Source organism: Mastomys coucha, unplaced genomic scaffold, assembly GCF_008632895.1.
Source record: "Mastomys coucha isolate ucsf_1 unplaced genomic scaffold, UCSF_Mcou_1 pScaffold14, whole genome shotgun sequence".
In the NCBI taxonomy this organism is placed as follows: Eukaryota; Metazoa; Chordata; class Mammalia; order Rodentia; family Muridae; genus Mastomys; species Mastomys coucha.
In genome coordinates this window covers 104,222,703-104,234,175 of record NW_022196896.1, presented here as the reverse complement: position 1 = coordinate 104,234,175, position 11,473 = coordinate 104,222,703, and the positions used below count along the sequence as shown (strand labels likewise).

General features: G+C 45.4%; 1 protein-coding gene across 4 annotated transcripts in view; it reads right to left on the bottom strand.

Annotated features, from left to right (window-relative positions):
* Sgpp2 (sphingosine-1-phosphate phosphatase 2) overlaps window positions 1-11,473 on the bottom strand; it is a 115,421-nt gene that overhangs the window by 16,830 nt on the left and 87,118 nt on the right. For all 4 annotated transcript variants that reach the window (XM_031368882.1, XM_031368879.1, XM_031368880.1 and 1 more), the window contains one exon: window positions 9,911-10,000. In XM_031368882.1, the coding sequence (XP_031224742.1) occupies window positions 9,911-10,000 (90 nt within the window). The remainder of the gene's footprint in view (window positions 1-9,910; window positions 10,001-11,473) is intronic.

The window sequence follows — 11,473 nt, the reverse complement described above, 5'->3', positions numbered from 1 at the left end:
GACTGGGTGATCTGATGAGCTCAGACCCAGAGCCGAATAGTTCCTAGTCTGATTCAATAAGCTGCTAAGAAGTAACTGGAAAAAAAATAAATTAACAGATGGTAATCTGTTGATCCTGGTGGCCATCCAGTGATCATTTACTGGGAGCCCAATGCCAAGAATCCTGGTGGGAACTAGGACGAAGGTGATGGCAAAGAAAAGCAAAGAAAAAAAGACTGTTATCCTCAAAGGATTCACAGCCTAGTGGGTTGCAGGCTGCCCAGATCCAAGTACACCCTTATGCCACAGTCTGCAGGGTCTCCTAACAAGATGTGAACAAGATGCAGATTCAGTATGAACTTCAATCTTCAGTGGCTCCTAACTGCTGAGCCATCTCACTGGCCCCTCTTTTATTATTTTTAAAGCATTCCTGAAAATGCAAACGAACTTACAATACTCACTGAATATTTACATTTTTTGGGGGGAGCTGTCTGTTCTTGCTAACTATTCTGCTAAGCTAGCCTTTGCTTAGTTGATCTTTATATTAATCCACTTTCCAAGTGGCTTTTGAGGTGTCATGAAGAACACGGGAAGCTTCCTCCTGAGGCCGACCAAGATGTCTCATTTTTTTTTTCCTTGAGATATAGTATCACTATGTAGCCCTGGCTGGCCTCTACTCTAACAGAGATTTGCTTGCCTCTGTCTCTGAAGTCCTAGGATTAAAGGCTCATGCCATTGCACCAGTTTATTCTTGACATACTGTGTTTCTTACTTCATGGCATTAAACTGCTGATCTTTAACATTTGAGAGACTGGAGAAATGGCCCAGCAGTTAAGAGCATTTGATACTCTTTCAAAAGACCCAAGTTAGTATGCCAGGACTCATGTCTGGTGGCTCATAACAACCTCTAACTCTAGCTCCAGGGGATACAAGACCCTCTTCTGGCCTCTGGAGGCATCTCACACATGTAGCAACACACACACACACACACACACACACTCACTCACTCACACACACACACACACACACACACATTAGCAGTTTAGAGCCTGCCTATAATCTTCTTTCACAGGACCCAAGTTTAGTTCCTGGTGCCCATGTTGGGTGACTCAGAATTACCTATAACTCCAGGACCAGGGATCCATTGACTTTGGTACCTTACACACACACACACACACACACCACATAATAAAAAAATAATAAAAAATAATTTTTTAAAAAGCCTCAAGCCATTTGAGATTCTCCTCAAGAGCGTCTGACCTCTGAGGTGGTGGATACTGTGTTGACATTTTGTCCTCAAGCTGGGTGTGGCCTAATCCCAGCCTGTAATCTTAGCCCTTTCAGGGCTCACACTGAGGCAGGAAGGATGGCAAGGCTCTGCTCAGAAAACAGAGAGTTTGCTTTTAGAAGGGATGTGATTTAGAAATAGGCCTTACTCTCAGGTTTTAGGAGTAAGTTGAAGAACCGACCTCAGTGCTTGTATTTCCTTTCATCCTTCCGACGTGACAAACCAACACTGACTTAGGGTGCAAGTTCAGGTGAACGAAACATCTCATCATTTTTTTTCTGGTGGCCCCAACAACCAGGGGGAGCACCCCAGCAGAAGCTGGTGCACAGATTTTCCCAGAGAGCTGAAGAAGCGAATCCTTTCTTATTTTAATTCCATCCAGAGAGGAACGCTAATTTCTTCAACGGTTAACTTTACAAAATCCAAGGATGGTGCTGCTTCCATTGGAGAGGCCCGCGGGCTCACGAGACGTTCCTGCTTCAGTGTCTCTGCAGCACAATACGATCCTAAAGGGCGTGCTCAATAAGAGAACAAACGCGCTTGCGCGTCCAGGTCTGTAAAAAGTCCAGCCAATCCCTTCTTATTTCTTTCCCAGTAACTGGGACTTGCCTAATCACCAGACAAACCACACAGAAATGTTCATTCCATGCTCTGTCCCTGAACATGAATTTATACATTTTATTTGGTGGACACTAGGGACGTTTTCAGTATGACCTATAAGTAGTGCAGGGCCTAAGAAGCACAAACTGCATGCTTCTCAATGGTTACCTCAGAGGTTTGTCTCAGCAGCCTTGGACCAGCTCTGGCTGGAGCCCAGCTCAGAGGTTTGTCTCAGCAGCCTTGGACCAGCTCTGGCTGGAGCCCAGCTCAGAGGTTTGTCTCAGCTCTAACTGGAGCCCAGCTGACGGCCAGTCATGAGGTCAGAGAGCCCCACTCCCAACCTTCCACACTGGGCCCATGCCTTCCTTCTTCCACTGTCAGGAGCCTGCTCATCCTACATTCACTGAACAGAAAACTGTGCCACAGTTTTGTGACTTTGGGAACAATAATGAAAAAGCAACATTAAAAAGTCTTAGTTTGTCTGTGTTTGCTGTTAGTGTTACACACCACTGGTGGCCCTTGCTGGAAATTGTGCTAAATGCTAACTTGTTTCTGTGATGCAGAAGCATACAATGTCTTCAATTTACCTTCCCATTGTCCCTAACAATGGCTGACTGGATATCTCCTGGTTACTGAATATATAGTTTTTGTCTTAACGAAAGAAAAAAAAAATAACCCCAAACTTCATAAACAACAGAGATTGGAGTACCATGAACAGTTACTACTTTTGAGACCAGAAATAATCCTCTATTTTTACAAAACGATAAAAATAACAGGCCTACCAACATGGTAACAGAGGCTCAGGAATGCAACCAAAGTCCTTTTTTCATCTCACAAATAGACTTATTATCTAACGGTCTAAAGGAGAGTCGGGCTTGGGGGATCTGATTTATGCTGTAATTGGGTCTTTCCTAGTATTAAGTGAAGCACTTTAAAGTAAGCTCTTTCTTTCTTTTTTTATAAGTGGTTTCAAACGACTTGAAAAACACACCCAGAATCCTGTCGACCAGAGCCAGAACACAGCTCCTATGGTCTGTGGATAATTTAATATTTGACAGTCCTTTTCAACATCCTCCAACTCCAACCAAAACTAAAACATTACTTGGGGGTGGGGTGGGGAGAAGCAAGCAAATAAAACCTAATATCTACATAATTACTCACAGATCAAATAGTTTGAGGGCAATTTCAAATAGCAGCACTTTGGTCAAGTCAAAATAAGGGACTGTCCACCCCTGGTTCACAGTTCTCATGTTTGCCGATCCACCAACAATGCTGGGCTGGTTTTACTGTTGAAACACTGGATGCTGCTTCTTTGCTCAGTGGGTTTAAGCTGGTCACTTAAACCTGCGCACTTGCGTCATTTGGGGCATCACTGATAATATAGTGAGGCCAGCCTTCTGCACAAGCATAGACACTGTCCTTTGTTTATTTTCTGAGCCTTTGACAGAGCAGGAAAATGCCACACTGGACTTTGCCCCCTTCTGATAACCGAGGGTTCTTTACTTGAGAAGACTGCCTCTGCTTAGGCATGATGGCTGTAACCCTGCTCCTACTGCCAAGTGTTATCTCTGCCTTACCAGGCTGGCTCCTGGGCCAGCCGTCCTAATCACAGATAGCCCTTGGCTTGGTGATGCAGCAGAGGGAGGCACTGTTCAATAAGATAGATGTTTCCTGAAACTCTCATCACGGGCATCCTTTCAGGAGAGGAAGTGAAGCCATCTAAGCCCAGAATTCCCGGGCTCTGACTTCAGGGTAAACAACAGTCAGATGGCATGAAGCCACCGTGCAGAGATGAGCTGGAAGGGAAAGAGCAGGGGCTTCTGGAAGACCCGGATGTCAGGCCTCTCTCCCAGTGGCTACTGATGCCTCTTTTTCCTGTGGTTACGAAAGCCAATGCATTTTCTTTAGGCTTAAACTGGGTTGAAGAGGTACCTGCTATTTGCAGGCGGATGGTGATCAGATGATGCTTGACCTCACTGGGTTCATTACGGTCTCTGTCCCGAGCATTCCTTCGTAGTCCAAAGGATCCCATCTCTGCATTTGGACCCCATCCCATGGCTAAAGGAGTGTCTGGTCTAACTCAAATCTCGCCTACATATGTCCAAGTTTTGATCCAAGAGCTTCTGAGAGATGGGGCACACTGAGAGTGACATTATAAGGACAGCTACCTTCCTCAGGGCCACCTACTTTTGGTCCTTGATGTTCAGCTGAGTGAAGTGGTTGTCTATGAACTACTCTAGACACTTCAAGACATCTCCTCTCCTCTCCTCTCCTTTTCTTCCCATTCCTTCCTCCCTGCCCTCCATCTTACTATAAGAGATTTATTCTTCAAACCAAGAGAACATGAAATTAAACACCAAGGGAGAAAAATGAGTCTACATCGTGTATCACCATAGTAAAGGAGAAATGTAAGACTCAATATAAACTGCCTTAAGCAGGAGGGAACCTTGATGCGTTATCTTCTCTTGACTGATGAACCTAGAGGTAGGATGGCACTGGTACCATCAGCCAGTCAAGGTTGTCAGTGGCGGCCCTGTGTTTTATTTCCATGTTTGGTATAACAGTGCTGACATCTCCAAAGGCCCCTAAAGGCATCATATAGCTGCCCAATCAGGATGGGTTTGTGTCATCATGTACACCGTGCATCAGAGAGCAACTTCTCCGTGCATGGAGCAGGTAATCAGAAATAAAATCCTGTCAGTGGGAGTGAGAACAAATGTAGGAGTCAGAATTGACTCATGGTGACTACTCAAATGTCAGAGGTGTGGGAGGGAAGGGCTAGCGCCCTGCCTACATTGGTAATAGGGAGGATCGTCTCCAAGACAGGGCTAAAGCTGTTTTGGCAAAGATGGTACCATAGCTAAGCAGGCTTACAGCTCCCTGTGCCTTATGTGGGACTGCCCAGGAATCTAACTGGGGCTGGTCAACAAAACCTTGTCCTGGACAGCAAGATGTTCACACCTGACAAGAAGGAGGTCCAGCAAAAGAAGTCATTCTTCTTTATGTACCAAGGACTATTAATATAAAGCAGGAGCCACCTCAACAACACATTCATGTTCCCAGAGAATCACAGCTGTCCCCACCCCTCCACTTTACAACTGATGCTGTTCAGGGGTGTAGTGTGTGTGTGTGTGTGTGTGTGTGTGTGTGTGAGGGTGCACCTATGTGTATATGGTACACATATTCAGGTCAGAGGATAACCTGTTATCAGTCCTGGCCTTCCATCTTGTTTGAGACAGTCTCTTGGCTTTTTGGGTAACTATACCAGGCTACCTGGCCTGTGGGCTTCCAGGGAGTCTCCATCTCCATCTCCCCACAGAAGTTCTTGGATTGCTATACAAGGCTTTACCCAGGTTCTAGGGTTTCTCAGGTCATCACGTTTGTGTGGCAAACATTTTTACCCATCAAGCTATCTTCCCAGCCCCCAAATAAAACTTTTAATTTAATTTTAATTTTTTAGATAAGTATCATATACATTTCACTATCTTAACCAATTTAAAATGGTGTCAAGTATGACATGTCTGTGTAACCATCCCCAGCATACCACTCTAACTCTTTCTATAGCAAAATCCATCTTCTATATTCAAGGAATAATTCCTATGCCCTTCTACTCCCAGCCTTGGCAACAACTATATTTGACTTTCTGTCACTTAAAATGAGTACCCCAAGTTCTTCAGTTAAGTGGAACCTGACAATATTTGTCCTTCTGCTAATGGTTTATTTCGCTTAACATGATACCTTTGGTGTTGACGTTACAGCACGAATCATAATTTCCTGCTTATATAAGGCTGAATAGCATTTTACTGAGGAATACACTACATTTTGTTAATATCTCTTCTTTCAACAGCAGACACAGGTTGCTTCCAAATTTTGTTGTTCTTTTGCTATTGTGACTAATACTGCTATAGCTGTGGGGTATACAGATATGTCAAGAGGTATTTTTAAGATTTCCATGGGATTATGGAGGGATCTAAATGGTCCCACACCTCCTGAGGGATTACTGGCTGTTAATGGTTGTTGGTGGAGCAGGAGTCATTTTCTTCAGTTGGGTAGCTACTGATAAGTTGTCCAGTGCTCCCATAAATAGCCTTCTACCTTGGAGAAGCAGTTCGCCTTAGTTAGGGCTTTACTGCTGTGAACAGACACCATGACCAAGGCGGCTCATATGAGGATAACATTTAATTGGGGCTGGTATACAGGTTCAGAGATTCAGTCTATAATCATCAAGGCAGGAGCATGGCAGCATCTAGGCAGGCATGGTACAGGAGGAGCTGAGAGTTCTACATCTTGTTCTGAAGGCAAACAGAAGACTAGCTTCCAGGCAGCTAGGATGAGGGTCTTAAAGCCCACACCCACAGTGACGCACTTCCTCCAACAAGGCCACACCTACTCCAACAGAGCCACACCTCTTAATAGTGCCACTCTCTGGGCCAAGTGTATTCAAACCACCGCACAGCTCTAACTGAATTCAGAGAGCCACACATGAAGAAGACATGAAAGTAAAGGGGAGACTTCTCAGGGAGAAGGTTTCAGTTAGAGGGAGTGAGAGGGGAAGGGAGGTGAAAACAACTAAAATGTATTATACATGGGTATGAAACTATAGACAACAACAACAACAACAAAAAAGAACAACAACAAAAAAGATTTCTAGGGGATTTAAACAGGCAGTGATGGTGGGGCTACTGCCTCCTGTGGATTGTTCTAAGGGGTCCTGGGAAGAAACCACATTATCTTTAGTTGGCTCAGGCTAGCTGTGCCTTTGCTAATTATAGCATCTGTGCCAAGTTTTCACTAGCTCACACATCTGCCTCCTTAAGTAGACTCTGAGACCCAAGAGAGCAGGTGGGTTCATTCCTAGAGATCAAGATATCCCTAGATCTTGTTCCAAGCCCGACACCCATCAGAAATTATCGAGCTGAATACAGAACTGCAGTAACCTATAATTTATCACCACCCCACTCTGCTAACAGCCATTCCCTTTGCTACTAGGCTGTCATGACTCATGGTGCCCTGAGCCAGGCTCTGGTCCTGCAGCCTGATGCACTCTGGGTCTGAGCCAGTGTTGGGTTGCAGGACAAGGGCAGAACTGAGTAAGAGAAAGCCAGTGAGGTCCAAGAGTGGAACAAGACCAGGGAGGAGAGGAGCTGCCCTGGGCCCTCACTCCATCCATCCTTCCCGAAGAATGGCTGCAACCCACTCCTTGCATCTAAATGAGAGGCCCAATCAATCTTCCCACAAATATCTGCCTCTCCATCTCCAAAAGCCACTTAAAAAAGAAAGAGGGAAAAAAATGTAACTGTGTTTCACTGGAGTAGATTTGTGTGTTTTCTCTCTGTGTGTCTGGAGCTCCGCATTCCTGTGTTTTCTTTGGTTTTAATTTTAACCTGAGATCGATTTTTTTTTCCTTTCCAAAATGGAAACCTATGGAAATTAAAAAGTAGCACCAGATAAAAGAAATGCCAAAACACCCAGGAGAGTCCCGTGGAGTTCCACACTGAGGTCTAGGAAGGGATCTGCAGAGAACGTCTTTGTCATGTGGAGAAGTGGTGTGGCGAATTGAGAATGCTCTGCTCCCCCCGCCCCCCACCTCAGAAGCCAGCAGATGCAGCATGTGCTGGGACAGAGAAGCGAGGACCGAGCCTTGGTTGGTAGAACAGCACCCTCTTCACTGCCTCTGGTGTTCCTAAGATCTGGGCTCCCTTTCACTCAAACATCAAACTGCTTGGGGCCTGGATTAGGGGAGGTATACCTGTGAAACCATATGGTTGACATCTTCGTTTATACTTAGATATTTTATTTACTATGGAATCTGCTGCACTGTCTCATGTAGCCTACGATGGTCTCAAACTTGCTATGTACTGAAGATAACCTTAAACTTTGATCCTTTCGCTTCAACCTTCCAAGGGCTGGGATTGCAGCCGTATGACACCATGCCCGATTTTATTCTACTCTGGTGATGGGACCACAGGCTTTGTGCATGCTAGGTGAGCATTTCTCCAACTGAGCCTCATCCCAGCCTTATACACTCTGAATGTGATGCCTTACCCGCCTCTTGTGAGGCTTCTGGTTGCTCTCGTTTGGCACTCCCTCGTTTGCATTCTCCCATGATGACCCATCCTTCCGCTGTTACATGCGAACTCAGCCCTGGCACCAGGGTGAGATTCAAGAAGTTCTGGGCAGATGGCCTTCCCTGACAAGGCCTTTTGCTGCTGTCTCTTGTGGTTTCACAGCTGAGATGAATACTGCTGTCAAAGGCCCATTTCTTTTTAAAGACATGGTTCTAGTACAGGGTGGAATGAGAAATGGTATCCCCGTGGCAAACCATCACCAGCTCTATGCTCTGCGACAACCTGGCTGGATGCTATGTTACACCCTGAACACTCAAGGACTTTTTTAACCATACTAATTGTTGGTAATATGGTAAGAGGATGGGCCAACTTCTAAATGAATATGCTGCTCTATGATTCCACCACCAGCTCTAATCCAGAAAAGTGTAAAAAGAAAGGAAACTCTGATTCTAACCCACCAGACTATCCAAGGACAACGAGAACCCTAGGATTTCATGTCAAGTCTGTGAGGACCTACATGTGAATTCTCTCACATCCTTGAGCTTGGATGCTATCTCGGCCCTGTTTGCTGTGTGAGGAGTGACCCAATGTGATAAGAAACTGCCCAAGCCCTGGCTGCGCTTAGCTTGTCTTCAGTCTCTGAAGTCAGTCTAGCTCCGTCTATGATTTGAGTGTGGAATGTCCCTCACAGGCTCTTGGGTTTGAACACTTGGACTCCTCATAGTGGAGTGTTCCACACAGCACTATTTTCCAAAGCTGTGAGACCTCTTAGAGGATGGGGTCTGGCTGCGTGAAATGGGTTGCTGAAGTGACAGTCGTGAAGGTTGTAGTCAGAGCCTGCTCCTTGCCCAGCCTCTCTCTGACTCCTCGTTTGCTGGGGTGAGGTGTTGGGTCCAATTCCTGCCTCCATAAATCCCGCCATGCCTCTTCTACCATGATGGACTGCTCTCTCTCAAGTCATGAGATAACAGAACTGTTTTCTCTTGTTCCAGAAAGATACTCTGTCACAGTGACAACCAATGCATTTCACTTTATTTTCACTACTCTAATACGTTTTTGCCTTAAAATAGAACCTCACACACCCCATGTTGTCCTGGAACTCACTATGTACCAAAGGCTAATTTCAAGCTTCTGCCTCCATCCCCAAAGTACTGAGAGTACAGTGTCCTGCCATGTCTGGCTTTATCTTAATATTTGTTTTCCTTTCTCCCTTTCCTTTCCCTTCCTCCCCACCCATTCTGAGACTTTCCATAATTGATGGATAGATTGATTGACTGATTGATTTTGTAGTGCCAAGAACTGAACCAAGTGCCTTGAACATGGAAGACAAGGGCTTTGTTACCGAGCCACTTCTGTGGGGAGAAACGTAAGTTCTGAGTAAGGAGCCAATGAAGCACTGGGTGGATGTGTGTTGTTGACGACACTGGTACAGCCAAGTCAGGACCACAATGCCTGAGACCCATGGTAATAGGAGAAAGCCTTCCGCTGATGTTGACAATGTGTACAAAACCAAGCAACCACACACCCACCTTTGTGAAACTGTTCCCTACAGAGACCTCCCACCGAGACTGATTTCTCCTCCTCCTCCTCCTCCTCCTCCTGGGTGGGATACCAGATAAATGTGCTGAGTGGAGCAGGTGCCTTTCATCAGAGTGGGCAGAACTTGCCTGCTCCCAGCTCTTCTGTAGGGGTGTCTGCCAATTCTTCAGAGTCTGTCATGTCTATATTCCCACAGTGCCTCATTCAACAAAACCAGCAGGACACCACAGTCTCCAGCCCTCTGTTTACTTTTGTAGTTTGGGATAGTCTTCTTGCGTTGCATAGACCTCTCGATCCCCCTGGCTCAGACTCCTGAGCGGCTGGGATTCCAGGTACACTCCAAGGAGCCAAGCTTAAGCAGCAGCATAAGGAGCACCGGAATGCTCAGACCAAATGCTCCTCAGTCACATTCAGCCAATGCCCCCCACAGCCTTACCAGGACCGTGTGCATCCCCGTGTAGAGTCTGCTGAGACACACCAGCGTAGAGAACGCCACAGCCATTGTCAGGCCTAAAATGAAAGGGTACTGCAGAGGAGAGAAATACGGACATTAGACCATGTTCAAGTGAATACGCTACTTTCTGTGTGTGTGTCTTTGTGTGTGAATTTAGAGCTAAGTAGGCATTCTACCACTAGCCCCTTTACTTGATTTTTTTTTTTTCACTATGAGGCAGACTCTAAGTTGCTGGCAGTGGGCTTGAACTTGTGATTTTCTTGTCTCATCCTCTTGAGTAGCCAAGGCTCCAGGCTTGCACCACCCTAATTGTCGGACTTATCTGATCTGATATCGGTGTCGGGAATGGGATTCATTGGAAACAATTGCCAGCCTGAATCTTATATTCCCTAGACAGACCAGCAATCTAATCATCTGAAAACATCTTAAAAATGAGGGACAGGTAAGGAGGAACTGCCTAGAAATACAGTTCTAGGTCTGTAATCAGTGCTGTTTTAAAAAGGATGATGCCTTTAGCCGTGCTAGTAAGTCATGGCCACATTGACTTTAACTCAGGATGCTCTCTGTCGTCACGTTTTGCTCCTTACAACAGGAGCCAGAGAGATGTACACAAAGCCACAAAGCCAGTGGCTCAGTCAGAACCAGAACCCATTATCCTTCTGGTCTCCCCAGGTAAACACTGAGTTCAGTGACACGGTTGAAAATATTCTCTTTTAAAAAAAAACATATTTTATTTCAGGACAAGATCTTACTACATAGCCCAGGCTTGCCTTAAATGTGTGATCATCCTATCTCAGTCTCCGGAGTGCTGGGATTACAGTACCACAACTGGCAGTTTCTCTTTAAAGATCTTTCACCGACCTAGCCTCAGATTCTCATCAGAAGGGATTTAAAGTGAACACACTCCTGCAGCCAGATATTCTCTCCGATGCACAAATAAATTAGCAAATCCACATTTAGAGCTGTTTGTAAGTAAATAAACTCAGTAGCTACGTGTATTCATCACAAAAGGCTGTAAGTAGGAAAGAAACCATACTTCGGATCAGACCTTAGGGGTGCTACCACACCATTACCAGCCATAAAGGACATCTTAATTGGATAGCTTTATTGGGAGCGTTTGGATTTCTAGGCAAGATGGTGGCCTAAAAGTAAGAGAATGAAGGGATGATTGCACTCATGGAAGCAGAGGGAGCAGGAAATATTTTAAAGTGAGTGCTTCAAGTGCTATTGTTCTCTTCCAACAGCCATCTTCTCTTCACAGGACGTTAAAATGGCATTTGATTTGGGAAATAAGGATGTATTTTGGGTTTAACATGAAATGCCCCAACAGGTGACTCTTTGGTCATTGTAATCTAGCACTATTTGCTGTAAACATTGATGATGTAAACATTAGGAGGTGTCCTCCCACCCCCAGTGGACCGAGGTCCCTCAAGCAAGCCTTTAAAAACGAAGTCTGTCCTATGCCTCCTGTCTATCAGGATCTGAAAACCTTCCACCGCCACACACTCCTGCCATTGTGATGTTCTGTCCTTAATGATTCCCCCC